A 14,799-nucleotide genomic window follows, 5' to 3' on the forward strand; every position below is an offset into this window, starting at 1 on the left:
ATCAGACAATGCATGGTTTCATTAACTACTAACCTTGTCTATCATGGCTATACGAAACCGCCAATCGTACAGGCTGGTTTGTGGAGTAATTTAGCCAAGATTGGACCTAACCTCTAAGCCATCTCGGCTGATGAGAATATCAAAATGGCTTGCCGAGGATCAGACCACCCCACCGTTATGCAGTAACTATAACACTGCCCAAACCACCACATTTACAGCTCTCCAAGCATAATTCCATCCACTGGAAATGGACGACAATCTCTCTGAAACTTTATCAGCCCGTTATTTCCTTCCCAATAATCCAAATCGTGTCGACAACCAAGGGCTTGATATTCAACAATCTCGCTCCAGCAACGCCCCTAGAAGTAAGACGCGAAGTCGGCCGCGAACCCGCCGAGTCGGTCATAATTCAAAGATCGTTCGTTGGCCCTAGCTCAACTCTTTTACATTCTTAGTTCGCGACCCATATCCTGACCGCAGGCTAGGACCGTCGCGCCCAGCTCCGATGCGCGCAAAGAACGTACCGCGAGAAGAAGGATGTCATGTATAGGGACATGCAAGCGCGTCTTGCAGACGCCAGCAGCAATTTGGTCCGCCTGACGTCCTCACTGGCGGAGTTTCGTGATAAGGCTGTCGAGTCGGATCTAGATGTCACGCATCCATTGCTGTTCCAGCACCTGCGTGACTTACTAGGGCAGGCAGAGCAAATTAGAGATCAGCAAAACTGCAAACGGAATCTTGAGCCGAGAAAATTTGTTCATGCGCAAAGCGGCCCACCAAACAATGTGGCGCTAGAAAAGGCGTCTTCTTTTGGCTATATTGTGAGCTGCATTGCAGGTGGCAGTTAGGTAGCGATCAGGACGAACCATCCTGATGCCGGTCTGAGGGAATAGGGACTAAGAATGAGTACCATAAGGCCCGGTTTAACTTTCTACTTGCCTGTTTGGAGTGGGCAGCGTTCTGGGAGCCCTGAGCGGTCGAAGTTATGGTATCTCCCGGCCGGTTCGAGGGGCTCACCCTGCTCACGAGGACTATGATATGAGCAACAAAGCTAGGACAGCTCTGCGTTACAGCAACGGAACACCGTCCGGTATTCGGGGTCTGATGTAGCGATAAGCCCAGTCCTTCAGGTATGAAGAGCCATGGCACGTGCCGAGGAAGCCCTAACAGCGGGTCCGATCCGTTTCCACCCGGGAGACCCCCTCTGCGGCTCCACCAAAAAAAGTCTTCTCTTAGACGAAAGAGCAAAGTAAAAAAGAATGACCGACGCAGGGCTCGAACCTGCAATCTCCTGATTCGTAGTCAGACGCCTTGCCAATTGGGCCAGCCGGCCAGTTGATATAAGAGGTTTCTGTATAATGTTATATGGAGCAGCAAGCTTAAACGTGAAGTAATATAAGCAATTGTACTGAGAATAAAGCACTCACTCCATTGCATATTATCCTTGCCACAAGACGCTAATTGAACCGGAGAACAAACGTCATTTTACAACTCCTAATGGCGGATTCAAAACAGAGAAATATGGGATAAATTCAAACTGGACGAAGGGCTCGTTTCGCCCTTAGATCCAAGCCCAACTTTTAGTCACCTACTAGCGAACTATCCAGCCAGCCCTAACTCGTTCTATAGTACAAAGAGAAATATCATACATCATAACCCATAATATACAGCCTTGCTGCGCCTCAATCCTCAGCTAAGCCCTACATCATCATCCCCTGTCCCATCCCAATCCCATTAACCTGCCCCATCATCCCTCCTGCTTGTCGCTGCGCCTGCGCCTGCACCTGCTCCGCAACAGCCGCCTTCTCCTGCGCACTCACATAAAGACTCAACGTATACTCCCTCCCCTCAATAAGATCCGACTCGGCCTGCCCATCCGGACCGGGGGCAAGAACCAAGCGGCCCAGCCCACAAAACCTCGTCCCATACCACATCCCCCTCCCAAACCGATCGCAGCCCTCCCACCGATCTGCAAGGCAACTCATGCTACTCCCCACCAGCAGCGGGTTAAATCCATTACACAGGGCCTCGGGGATATGCAGGACGTTCTCGAGGACGATAGTATGCGTGCTCGGGTCATTGACCCCCCGAGGCACGGTCAGGTGTACGGTTCCGATGCCCGCTACGACCATTTCATCGAGCGGGTTGAAGATGTTGGATTTTATGGGCGTGTGGACGGGCGTATACGTGGATGGGACGAAGGACGCCTGGTCGCGTGCGTAGTGCACGTTTCCCGAGACGATCATCCAGTCGCGGCAGGTCTGGGAGGCTGGGTGGATTGTGCGGGTTTTTTTGCGGCGGTCTTCATCTGGTGAGCGGTCGGGGGCGTGGTGGAGGGGGGAGGACGTCGCGTCGGCGTCGCGCATGAAGTCGTCGTGGGTGCGCATTGCGCTTGGTTCTCGCGGCGGTTCCGGGTTTCTGGCGTCTCGTGAGGGATTAGGGAGCGATTAGGGGCGGACGACGGTCAATTGGCGTTTGTGTTGTCTGTGTGGTATTTGCGATTGCTTTCAGGGTGGAATGAGCATGAAAGGGACGCAGCTGAAAGGCAATTGAGGTGAGTTTGCTGTGTCTCATCCAAGGTTGAGGCTGGTTCGGGGATGCGCCGACGCGGCAGAATACGGTAGGGCGGTAGCGAACAAACATCTTCACCGCCTCCGCTCTCGGCACGCGTCCGCCCGAAGGTCCCGTGACCAGCAGCCAGCACGCCAACAAGGCATCAAGGCAACAGGGCACAAAGGCACCAAGGCCATGAGCCAAGCTACAACAACAACGAAGCAGCGCTGAATGCTTATTCGGATTATTGCAGGCCGTTCCAAGTCTCAGTAAGATAGCAAAAGACATCTTGCCCCTTTGGGGATTTGTCCCTTGCTTAGCCGTTGGACATCAAACACAACCTTTCACTATTGTAGGTCAATATATATTTCTGGACCAAGCGCCTGAAGGAACTAGCGGGGCATTTTGAATTTTGAACACTGCCATTAGACATGGTTTACTTTAGTAGAAACAAACAATCATGAGTTCATAACCGACTGTATAACCCCTCCATCTCCCTCAATATCTGCTCACAATTCATCCAGATCCGGCGCCGATTGCGCAGCTCCTTAAACGCAAGATCCTGATGATCAGGTTCCGCACCAGGACAGGCATAAAATTCCTTCAGAAAGCGCAAAAGCCGGTCGAACTGGACTCTAGGTACGCCTGCTTCCTTGCCGCGACTTATCTGCGACAGAATGATATCCGCACACCACGGGACGTCGAAGAAGAGACGGGACTTCCAGAAGCTGGGCGGGAGATGCTCCGCGCAGCGCCTAAAGTCGGGACTCGCGAGGAAGAGGTTTAGCACAGATGGGGTGGGGAGGAGTTCCAGGATGGCTAGTTGCAGTTCGCGTGGGAGAAGGGAGAGGACGGTAGATGTTGTATGCGTGTGTCCCGATGGGCTTGTCTGTGCAGGCTCTGGCTTAACGTTGAAAACAAAGGAATACCCCGACTGCGTGCCGGCGGATGCTCGGTCGATCAGAGGCCGGCAATTGAATGGGCCTTCGGGGTCCATTACCGTCCACTAAGATGTAATTGTTAGATATTTGTCTGTGACACTGCCAAGTAGTCCTGGAGGGCGAAACCCACCATTGATCCTTTTAACGGTATCCATTCTTGATAACCATCATAAAATCTTTGACCTGGATAATAACCCCCATTGAATGTGTCTCTGAACCCCCAATCAACCAGGTTATTGTTGCGATCCTCCAGACCATCCTGCAGCTAAGTCCAGAGCTGTCGGAGGTCAAGCGTTTGCGTTGAAGATTATCTCTCCTGGTGAACACGCTCTAGCATCTTGAAACACTTATCGTGCACCAGGAACTGCTCGCCTTAGCTACAGAGGACTTCGGGTCCATGGAGGTCCATCTGGTTATCTGGGATATCTCGTCGGGATGCATTAGACGACGATTCAAACTCAAAAAACCTGATCTCGACAAGTCATTCACCTTTTCACCTAACAGTCGCCAGCTGATTATCGCAAGCGGAAAAGAGCTTTTGATTTGGGACATGGTTAATGATTGGGGGTTAAGGAGACTTGCAAGTCATGACGTCAAGTTCAGGCATGTCATATTCACCCATAACGGCAGGTTCATATCTGTAGGTATCCTCTAACGGCGCAATTCAATTATGGGAAGTGGAAAAGTGTAGGCTCAAGGAACAACACCCTCGTGCCAGTATTCCAAGTTCTCCATGCACTAAGCGCAGCCACGGCCTGATTTGCTGGCCGTTTGGAATACCATTCCATTAGGATGTCTGGTACGGCTCGACCGTTATCTTCAAGGCATGTGCCCACCACAGTCCACCAGAAACGCAAGTCCCCATTGGCAACCCCAAGTGGTGGGTGCGCGTGTCCAAAAACGTCCTCGAAATTTTTGATAGCGACCCAACAAAACCAAGCTCAAAGCCTTTACTTTTACTACATCTCACAAAGTCGTACACGGCGTTGATAGTCTTTACACTCGACGGAAGAAAGCTCATTAAGTTCGACGATGACGACTATCTGGTTTGGAATCTGCAATCTGGCGAGGTGGAGCCAGTGAGACAGAGCCTCCAGGACTTCCCAAAGGACGTTGCATTTCTTCACGACGGTACTATGCTTGCTGCTGGGAGGGGTTTGAATCACTGGGAGGTGGATGTCCTCGGGACCGGTGAGGTAAATGAGGCCCAAGCGGCCGGCCCAGATGTGCCCAGGGTCCAGAAGGTTGTCTTGACGCCTGGCAGTCGACATGCGGCCGTTCTGTGGCACCATCCGGCCGTCGAAATATTTGATTTCGCTACTTTAAAACGTATTTCAACTGTGAAAGTTGAAGCAAAGGTTATACTTGACATGACACCCGCTCAGAACAGTGGTAACCTGGTGTTATTCGCGGAGCACCGTATACTCATTTACAATATTGCTAAGAAAAGACTGGAACAAGAGATTAACTCGACGTACACAGTACGAACCTCGGACGGGGAGTGTCACCTTGACAGCCCTCCAATATCGAGGTTGTCAGATGACGGGACCAAGGTCGCCTGGGTGGCTAATTGGGACAGCGAAAAAAATACTAGCAGTCGCGTTGTACATGTTGGTAGTGTAAAAACCGGGGAGGTTCTCCATACAAGCACGCCGATGGATATCACGGTGCACGACCTAGCATTTTCTGCCAGGGGTGACTGCCTGACTATACGGTTTCGCGACGGACGGATGAAGCGTTGGCACCTGAGCGGCGAGCACAACGAACAACCACTTCACCGTGACCCAGATTATGTCAAGGACATCCTTGATAATAACCCCCCTGGAACTTCTCTGGATTCAGAGGGATGGATATTTCGCCATGGCTTGCGTACGTTGTATCTACGACAGGATTTTCGGGAGCATGCGGTGTCCCGTGATGGTAACTGCGTGGCCATTGCCAGATCTGTACAACTCATGTCCTTGTCATTCCTTGATTCCAGTGTCGAGGATCAGGTAGAATAACCTTATTTGAATCCACACGATTTCTATAGACTCAGTATCCCTCCTTCGGACCAGGCTGTGTACCATTAAAGAAATATTTCCCTTGAATAGCTTGGTCAAGTGGCTTTTGTCTACATTACGCATAGTAGGTGTCTTATGGAAATGTGGGCTAAGTGGCAGGCTATATGGCTAATGATGCTTCACGGCACTGAGCAAGCGCTCACCCAGCTCGCACATTCCTCCACATGGTGCCCCAAGAAACAAGCAATGAGAAGGCCCTTTTCGATCACCTGGGCACAAAGTTGGTAACAGATTGGGAGCCACGCATACATCCATCATTAAGTTGTCAGCCAAACTCTTCGTGTATTATTTCTCGCAATTTCAGGGCGGAAAAGAGAGTTGTAGAAGACGGTAGATGAAGCCGCACCGTCGTGCAATGCAGTCTAAGCCTTGAGAACATCCCAAACCCCCTCCGCCCAGTTCGACTGAAGCACAAAACTCTGAATCCTCCAGAACTCCCCCTCCCCCTCATCCTCATCCTTCACAAACTCAACCCCAATCAGGTTCCCAAGCAGCATCGACTCCTTCCCGGGCCCCGCCATCCCCTCGCCAGACCGATAATGCTGGCTCAGCAGGGTCCCCACCGCCTGTGCGGTCTTGCCATCTTCGCTGATGTTGATGCGCAGGTTCGTGGCGTGGTGCGTCGTGTCGAGGCCGCCGATGAGCGAGAAGCGGAGTTTGAGGATGTCCCCGAGGCCGGAGGTGGTGTCGCCGTTGATGGTTAGGGATGCGGTCTCGGCGATGGAGGAAGTGAAGAGGGCTTCGTCCGCTGTATCCAGGGATATGAGGAAGCGGGAGAGCGCGTCAATTATGGCGTCGCGACCGGTGAGAGCGGGGTTGAGGCGGGCGGGGAGAGTTGGGATAGACATGTTGATAGTTGTTCTCCCTCTTGCTGGCAATGGGGTAGCAGTACTCGTGGTGATGATGGTGGCGGAATAGCGTCGAGCGACAGAATTGTCTTGAGGATGTTGTGTTTGAGGTTGAAAATAGTGCTGGAGGGACCCGGACTAGATAGCCGTTTTATACTCTTTTCCAGCGTACTGTGGATGTGTACAGCCGCCGATTTGCGAGATTTCTAAGCTTTCTCAGCTTTGTAAGAGAAAACAATCAGGAGTTGGATAACGAAAGCCAGGGACGCGCGGACTTAGGGGGGCTATCTCCAGACTTAGAGGGCTATCTCCGGCCTTAGGCCTCAGTAGGATGAGTGTTTGCCCAATTCGTTAAACATGTCCCTCTAGTTGAAGATAATGCAATTCCTCTCGCGATAGACCAACTGCACAACAACATTCATCCACCACCACAATCTGCACTAGGACAGCAAGTGATACTACTATCGCCTTGAACATAGCTTATTTTCACTAATTTCTAAACTAAAGTACCCAAGTAAAATGATCACAGAATCCCTATGCTTGTTTCTCCTGAACAATTATTAAGCGCCCCGTCTGTGGCTCCACACCCTGGTGCTTAGAAATACGTGTTTCTCCAACTATCGTCCACCTTCGTTTCACCAGCTGGTATGGCGTCCGATTGTGAGGATGGGGTCTGATCCCGTCTTGAGGCTGGGATTTTGTTTTTTGTTGTTAGCCTGTCGGCATCCGGTGACATTGAGGGATTACAATACCCAGAGAACAAGGTGTATATTTCCGCGCAACCTCACAGAACAACAATCAGGCAGCCCTCCGGACCATTAGAATGGAAACACAGCCCCCTCAACTATGACTGGTTGATAAATGATATGTGTCTCTCCGTGAGATTCAGACACACGCAGCATTTGAAGAGACTACGTAAACTATGTATGAGGGTAAAGTCACATATACTGCTCCAAAACCAGATCCGCCGCCCGCTCCGCAATAGCATACACCGTGCAAACTGTATTACCTCTCAGGTAATCGGAATAACACTTGCATCGACAACCCGCGGCCACTTGACGGCGAAGCAGTTGAGTAACTGAGCCGTAGAGGAGGCGGATCAAGAGGGGTTGCGTTAGGGTTTTCCTGGTTGGCTGCGACGGGTCAGATTGGTTCGTTATCTGATGGTCAGAGGCACCTTATACGACACCGATCGTTCTACATTCTTGCGGTGGAGCGTGGGCTGGTGCGGAAGGGGTTTGTGAACAGTCAACGCAGGTTGGTGCTGCACGGCAGAGGATTAACTCTGAGTCTCACGTTAGGATACGACATGAAGTCTTCATCTGTGGTTCAATGTCAGAGCTCTTCGAAAAGCCTACCTATATTGGAGAACAGGAACTCAAGCCAAAGGTGCAGTCACTAAGTACCCATCAATGGACAACACGCTACCCGACCGCTGTATAACGAGCGCGGGATGATGAGGGGGGGTGCAGGGTCAAATGTATTATTCACCAGGCGTTATGATATCTCAGAATCTCATATACCACCAATATCAACTGTCAGATTCGCTTCTTGGTCATCAAAGGCTTAGCTTCTCATATAGGCAAAATACGATACCCTCCTGATCACCAATCCGTTTATGGACGTCCTCGAGCATGGCCATTGCTGGGGCCAATTCATTGGTAAGGCGCATATCCAGGCTACGGCATGGTCTGCGTGCGTCAGCTGTATCCTTGCTGCCTTTTTTCTTTGTGGTGAATGGCGGATCCTCGGTCCATGACGGCTGACTGGAGCGTCCGATTCCATTAGCGGTGGCTGTCTTCGTACTATCTTGCGATAGGTCTCTTGCTCAGTCCAGCACTATTAGCTTGCGCGCTTACGGTTTATAACAAAAGTTTAGTATAGTGGGCGCTTATACCCAAGAGCGGGGAGCTTTGTGTGACCTATGTGTTAGGTAGCTGAGCCCGGGCTTGCTTATTCTACCACAGCCACCCATATGACAGCCTTGCACGAGGCTCACTTTGAACTTTGCCTCAACGGGCTGACCAGGTCTTAGTAATGGAGCTGACTTCTGGGTAGCTGAAAGCAGTAGTACCGCTTCTAAGTGGGAAATGGCATTGAGTGCACTAAGTTGCCTCGTAACACCTATGAGAAAGAGATTTAATAAAGAGAATATCAAAGTGCAGTCTTATCCTACATCTTAGCCCCTAACTACATACTCTAACACAGGCTTGGACCAAAATGGGGAGCAACTCATAGGATATGTTTGGCTGCGAACCCTCAGGCATATCTAAATACCAAACACCAGAGAAAGAACACGTCGAACATGCTTATTCTTGTTCATGGGTTGAAACCTCATAATCTGTAGCCCAATAGCAGTATCCCTCAAGAAGTAAATACCCAAAGACCATAAGATGGGCTTCTGTCTATCAGATGATCACGTTGGCTAAGTGAACTACAGGAATGTTCCGCGTGCGGCTGATTACGCACAAATCACCAAAGGATGCTCTTATGCGGATTGGTACGGCTACCCCGGTGTCTGGCTCTTCGGACCACCACCTTGTACTAATGTTCCGCTTGCAGTGGCGATGAATGCCCGTCTGGCTCGACGTCCGTGTTCAAGAAATACGACAAGTGCTGGTCACAGGGCCAGAACTACGACTATCCCGATCCTGTCTCACTGACAGACTGTCACTGGGAAGCCGGCAGCGGGGGTTCAGATTGTGCAAATGCCAACTGCGGTGAGACGGAAGTCGAGGTCGATCGAGCCCAGTATGGAGACAAGTCAAAAGCGTGCGACTGTAGGTCTATTCCTCCACTTGCCTACATCCGTACGCCGGATGGAAGATATAGATGCTGACTGACAGCCCATGGGTGCAGGGGGTCGACAGAAGGCCATGTGCTGTACGGTTAAAGTGGCTCCGATCAAAGCAGCCACCTGCAGCGTCGACATGTGCACTGTAGAACGAGGCTACTGCCCAGCCACCGATAACGACATCGGCTCAAGTGGTGAGAGCAAGCGAGATCTGGCCCTCCTGCCTACCTCTGAAGTCGCCGAGGCAGAGGCAGCACACGCACACGCACACGCGCTGCAGCCCCGTGGCCCCGACAAACAATACCTGTCTTACGAGATCGGGATGACCCTCATCGGGATAGGCTATCCATCTCTTCGTGAAATGCTGGCGTACCCGCCCATCCTACAAGCAGGTCCGCCGGCAGGCTGGGTACGTTGAGGACGGGGAAGACGTCGCCGAGCTTCCTGATATGGCGGCACGATGGGTGGAGTACTTCAACGACTTTGTGCAGACACGGCAGCAAGAGGCGCAGGACTGGCTAAGGGAAGCTGTCCAAGAACCTTAAGCGCTTGAGCCGTGGCTACAAGCGTACGACAACAACGAGGTCGATTTATTTCGGTATGGGATGGTTCGTTACGACGCTGGACGGGTTCTTGGATTTGATTGACACCATGGTCTTTCCGGCTGATACGCAGCCTTCGATGCCGAACCCGGACCCGAATGATGGGTTTTAGAGAACTCGGTTGACGGGGATGGGGTCTAACATGCCGAGTAGGTAGCATGGGCATTGAGTTAGCTATATTGAAAATCGATGTTCTCTGTTTGTGGCAGGCCTCTTATAGCATGACGATGTTCGATCATTATCTATATACCTAGATTTCCTCTCTACACTGTGAAGAGCCCGCGATGTGGACTATACGACTGGTCCAGGCACTGTCCTTATTGTATTCGCATTCAGATGCGTAGAGGCTTGATCGCCAGAAGTAGGCTAGCCTGCTTTCTCGCGCATTGGGAAAGAGTCTGCTTGCGATAGAGGATTTTAAGTAGTCAGACTACGATGCGTTTATGTCACTGGTATCATAAGGCATCTTACAATCTCGTGGCGTTCGATCAGGGAATGAGCCAGGTAGGTAAGGCTGCCCGAACTATCTATCATTTTGCGGTTCAGGACCACGGACGATACAGAAGGAGATACAAGCAAGGAGAAGAGGGAGAATAGGAAGTACATAAGGTGATAAAAGGTAAACTACTAAATGGAAGCCTTCACAAACAATCCATTAAATGGAAATCGGCGTCGATGATGGCTAAGAAGAAGATTGCAGACATCCATGGATAATGAACCAAAGTTCCTGCAGGTTTAGACAGCCGGACATCTATCATCCCCAGCCGGAGCCGGCACGCCAATAGTGGTCGTAACGGTGACAACATGGACTGGCTTTGTGCTGCTCTCTCCAACTTCTTCAGGCGCCGCAGTCGGAACAGGGGGGTGGTCCAAGGTGACGGGATGATCATAGTCCGACTGCCAGCCAATAGTTTTCGGCACAAGTCCAGGCTTCGTGTACTTGGTTGAAGAAGGCACAGCAGTGGGGGTTGACAGGCTAGGAGAGACAGAGGCGTGGTGGCCATGGTGGTGGCTGGACGCGGTGGGAGTCACCGTGACATAGACGGTCGTCGCGTCGCAGGTAGAGGGCGAAGGCGTAGCGGAGCTAGAGGGGACGGTGTCGACACAGCTCTCGCCATCAGCCGGAGAGTCAATAGTAAAGCGCTCGCCCTGGGCGTAGATGATGTAGACGTTTGTGCCGTTGATCGCGCTGAGCTGGTACCCCCACTCCGGGTTGGTGTCGCAGGGGATTTGCACGGTGTGGGATTCGTCGGCCGTGGGGATGTCGGTGGCCAGGGCGACGTAGGACGGGGGCCACGAGACGAAGTTCCAGAGATACAGGCTGAAGGACGAGGGGTCTGTATCGACGGTCGTCCAGTTGACGGTGATGGCTGAGCCGGCGGCGAAGGTTGAGTTCGCGGTTGGCTCGGTGATGCTGATGGCGGCTGCCAACGAGTCGAGGAGGAGCGCAGGAAGTGCGAAATGAAGTAAGGAGCGCATCTTGAAGAGATAAAGAGTGACTAAGTGAGTATGCTAATAACGAACGACTGGGGTAAGTAGAGATGATCAGATCGGCGGAAGGAGAGGCGCACGCGGTGGTTTTAAGGAAATTCAGGGGTCAATTATATCCAATTTAATGTTCTTTCCCCGGAAATTATTCCTCCGCAAGTCCCTCGCTGATTGGCTGCGTCTAAGACATTGCCTGGCTAGTGCTTTGGCCCCCACACCCGCCAGCCAACCGGACGAGGCCTTTCCAATGAGAATGTAGGGCTGAGCGTAATGCCCGGATAAGAATAGACACTATACACTGCAATCGCTGTAGACCACTAACAGAGGCAACCAATATTCCATCCTGAATCTCACCCTGATGTGCTCTTCAACCGCTCGCTCCGCCTGCGTTTCCCAAGTACCTGATCCTCTTGAGCAACACCGTCCTCCAAACGCAGCAGTTCGACCTTCTTCTTCCCGCCCTCCCCGTACCTCAGATAGTCAACAGCGTCACCTTCGATATATGGCGACAGTCCGTGTAGCGGCGCGCGGATTCCCCGTCCTCTCAGCCCCAGGTCCACAAGTTTCGACCCCTGCGACAGTCAATACCAAAAGTCGCAAATAGCGCAGGGCCAGTCAAGCACACGCAAGAAAAGATGTGTACCATACCTCGAAGGTCCCAACAACACAACCCACCTTCTCCAGCGCCATATCAAAGACCCGGGCCTCAGCATGCCCATACCCAAACACCACGCCGCGGTCCATGGCTCTTGTGGCATGATCCTTCTTGCTATCGCGATTGATCAAGCCAATTGCATAGATACCTGACTCGTCATACCGGATCGTGAAGCCACGGAATGATACAGCCCGTGCGTCGCAGAGCACATGCACGCCCGCTTCATCAAACGGACAGCGCGTCTTCCGCACCTTCACATTCTGGAAATTCTTGTACCGTCTGTACCGGTGGTACTGCGTGATGCGGGTTGTTAATTCATCTGCCGTGAGTGTTTTCGCGCGTGCGGGGATAGAGCCCAGCAGCGTGCGCGTGCCATTGCGGTAAATGAACTCGAGGGCTGTGATGGTTGTGCTGGATTCGGGGCTTTTCCAGACTCCACATGAGTGTTGTTGGGTGTATACGGGTGCGTCTGGGAGTGAGACGATTGAGATGCCGATTGTTTTGAGACCGTAGGATATGGGCGCCTTCTCGACGCGCTGCCCCTTAGCGTGAGTAATAGGTGTGCTGCAGGGGTGGTCCTGGAGCGCGGCACCGTAGAAGTCCAGTGGTGGTGGAGCTAGGGTGTCCTCTGCGACTAGGACATCCTTTATCCAGCGGAGCACCGTCCAGGCCCTGATCGTGGTGTCTAGCCTTTTCCCCAGAGCCGAGGCGTGGTAGAGCTGTCTCCAGTCAACCTTGTTTCCATGTCCGGATTTACCTCCTCCAGCTCCATTGCTGCAGAGAAGGAACCCCAAGAACTCTCTATCCCCGCCGTCAAAGAACCGGGTCTTCCAGAAATGGTTGTCGGAGAATACCACCCCCATGGCCCGCGAGGCAGAGCGTAGGCTCAGGTAGTCCTGCGTGGTTAGGGCACAGGCAATCTGCTCTCTCAGCTCAAGGGGCAGGCGGCTGAAAGGGTCTGTCGGGTTGTTCAAGCCTGCCATTCCCATACATGGCTCTGCTCTGGATCCCGGTGGACTCCGCGTTGATGAGATAGACACAGACACGGACACAGGACCAGGGGCAGGGACCGGGGCCGGGGAAGCGCCTTCCCCTTGCAAAAGCTCCTCAATAGACGGAGAAATGCATGGATAATAATCATTTGGGCTCGCGAAGACGGGCTCTGTGTTGTACATGCATTGGATTAGCTCAACCTCCATCAACAACTCAAGTAAAGTGACCATCAGCAAGCAAGCAATAGATACATACCCTCCGGCGGCGGCAGCATCCTAAGCACATCGAAAAGTCTCTCCAGCGACGCCCTCTTGCCCCTGCCGCTGCCCCCACCCATCCCCAAAGCCCTCTGCGCAAATCGCCAGCAGCACTCATGGAAAACAAACCTCGAGCCGCCGGGATATTGATAATTCCTCCGATCGCACCGCGTGTGCGCCCAGTCACACCAAACGTCGACAGCTGGATATTTGCATGGTCTTGTTTCCAGGCCGTCGCGGTTCCACTTGGAGCATAGGCCGGAGAGCTTGACTGTGCCGGAGGTCGCGTACACTGTATACGAACCTTAGTCTCTATATAGACGATTGTTTATTGCTATTGGGACTACTACTAAGTTGGGCGGGGTATGTATGACTTACAGAACCGCACCACGTCTAGCCAGACGGGAGATGGGGTCACCGTCGGACACCCGCATAGGATGCAGCGCGTGAAGTCGCCATCCCAGTATGGGTCGTAATCGTGCAGGAGGGAGGACGGAATTGGCATATTGGAGGGATGGCTGATGTTGCTGAAAGTGAAGGAGGGATGGGAATTCAAGGAGCTGGGCTTTGTGGGTGACGTACCCCCTCTACCTCCGGGGTGGGATCCGGCCGGGCCCGGTACGTGCGCCTGTTTTTGGGTTCGGTGGCTCGCGTTATCTGTCAGACGGACCCAGCCTCCGGCTGTAGCAGAGAATGCTCATTAGATAAAGGATAGATTTAGCTTCAGGCCTACCATGTTTTTCACTCTACGACTGCTCAAATCAGTAGTCTTGGAGCAACCGATCTTGACTTGTCCGCCGATTCGCTGTGACAATCGTAGCCAGCTATTCCATGAATACCACTTGACCAAAAGGCACTATACACGGTCCGACCTTGCTGACTGGAGCTATGAGCTAGCCCTGGCTAGGGACATTACACTTTTTCAGCGGGAAGAGCTATTGTTACTGTAGGTAGGCAGCACTGCTGAATCTGTGCTTAAAGAGCCTTTTGTGTTTTCCTTGATTGCATCCACACACAGTACTAGCATCGAGCAAGATCAGAATCATGTTGTCAGACAGAACAAGATTCGTACCTGGTACATGATGGCATTTGTTAAGCAAGGTGTGCGTTAGTGGCTCTTGGAGATAAAAGCTTAAAGATTAGATTTAGCTAGGCCATGATAGTAAAGCTATACTTAGTGTGGTTAACTAAGGTAATAAGCAAGGGCTATAATAAGGTAAGTAATATATTATAGTTTAATACCTTTTTTATTAAAAGCCTTACTAAAAAAATAAAGCTAAATATATTTTTTAAATAAAAAGTAAATGTAAGACTAACAAGTCTTAAAAATCTTTATTAATAATAAAGATATTAATAAAAGAATTTAACTAATAAAAATAAAGTATTTGAAACCCTGTTAAATAATATTAAAAAAGTTACTTAAAAATTTAAAAAAAGGCTAGCCTTAAGGCTACCTTTATAAATTTTTAAGCTATACTTAAGCTATTTTTAATTAAAAAATAAATATAGGTTTAAAATACTTTATACATGGGTTTTTACTTAAGCTTATATTTAAGGCCTATTTTAGCCTTGCTTAATTAATAATTAAAACCTTAAATAATAATA

The 14,799-nt window shown here is 51.2% G+C and overlaps 6 protein-coding genes across 6 annotated transcripts; 2 read left to right on the plus strand and 4 right to left on the minus strand.

The window, feature by feature from the left end:
* Positions 1-1,700: 1,700 nt before the first annotated feature.
* On the minus strand, positions 1,701-2,387 carry DSM5745_07851 (uncharacterized protein; the record flags this gene model as incomplete). The annotated part of the gene is made up of 1 exon (XM_026749867.1): positions 1,701-2,387. The coding sequence occupies one exon, from the start codon at positions 2,385-2,387 to the stop codon at positions 1,701-1,703; it is 687 nt and encodes a 228-aa protein (XP_026601899.1).
* Positions 2,388-3,891: 1,504 nt separating this feature from the next.
* DSM5745_07852 (WD40 repeat domain-containing protein) lies at positions 3,892-5,497 on the plus strand (the record flags this gene model as incomplete). Its single annotated transcript, XM_026749868.1, has 2 exons — positions 3,892-4,134; positions 4,286-5,497. The coding sequence occupies 2 exons, from the start codon at positions 3,892-3,894 to the stop codon at positions 5,495-5,497; spliced, it is 1,455 nt and encodes a 484-aa protein (XP_026601900.1).
* A 422-nt stretch (positions 5,498-5,919) lies between these two features.
* On the minus strand, positions 5,920-6,405 carry DSM5745_07853 (nuclear transport factor 2 family protein; the record flags this gene model as incomplete). The annotated part of the gene is made up of 1 exon (XM_026749869.1): positions 5,920-6,405. One exon carries the CDS (start codon positions 6,403-6,405, stop codon positions 5,920-5,922), a length of 486 nt encoding a protein of 161 aa, XP_026601901.1.
* A 2,305-nt stretch (positions 6,406-8,710) lies between these two features.
* On the plus strand, positions 8,711-9,913 carry DSM5745_07854 (uncharacterized protein; the record flags this gene model as incomplete). The annotated part of the gene is made up of 5 exons (XM_026749870.1): positions 8,711-8,748; positions 8,846-8,905; positions 8,968-9,185; positions 9,265-9,608; positions 9,737-9,913. The coding sequence occupies 5 exons, from the start codon at positions 8,711-8,713 to the stop codon at positions 9,911-9,913; spliced, it is 837 nt and encodes a 278-aa protein (XP_026601902.1).
* Positions 9,914-10,536: 623 nt separating this feature from the next.
* On the minus strand, positions 10,537-11,280 carry DSM5745_07855 (GPI anchored serine-threonine rich family protein; the record flags this gene model as incomplete). The annotated part of the gene is made up of 1 exon (XM_026749871.1): positions 10,537-11,280. The coding sequence occupies one exon, from the start codon at positions 11,278-11,280 to the stop codon at positions 10,537-10,539; it is 744 nt and encodes a 247-aa protein (XP_026601903.1).
* Positions 11,281-11,639: 359 nt separating this feature from the next.
* DSM5745_07856 (uncharacterized protein) lies at positions 11,640-13,699 on the minus strand (the record flags this gene model as incomplete). Its single annotated transcript, XM_026749872.1, has 4 exons — positions 11,640-11,861; positions 11,938-13,149; positions 13,193-13,486; positions 13,583-13,699. The coding sequence occupies 4 exons, from the start codon at positions 13,697-13,699 to the stop codon at positions 11,640-11,642; spliced, it is 1,845 nt and encodes a 614-aa protein (XP_026601904.1).
* Positions 13,700-14,799: the final 1,100 nt, after the last annotated feature.

This window comes from Aspergillus mulundensis (genome assembly GCF_003369625.1).
Source record: "Aspergillus mulundensis strain DSM 5745 chromosome Unknown scaffold_8, whole genome shotgun sequence".
NCBI classification, from domain to species: Eukaryota; Fungi; Ascomycota; class Eurotiomycetes; order Eurotiales; family Aspergillaceae; genus Aspergillus; species Aspergillus mulundensis.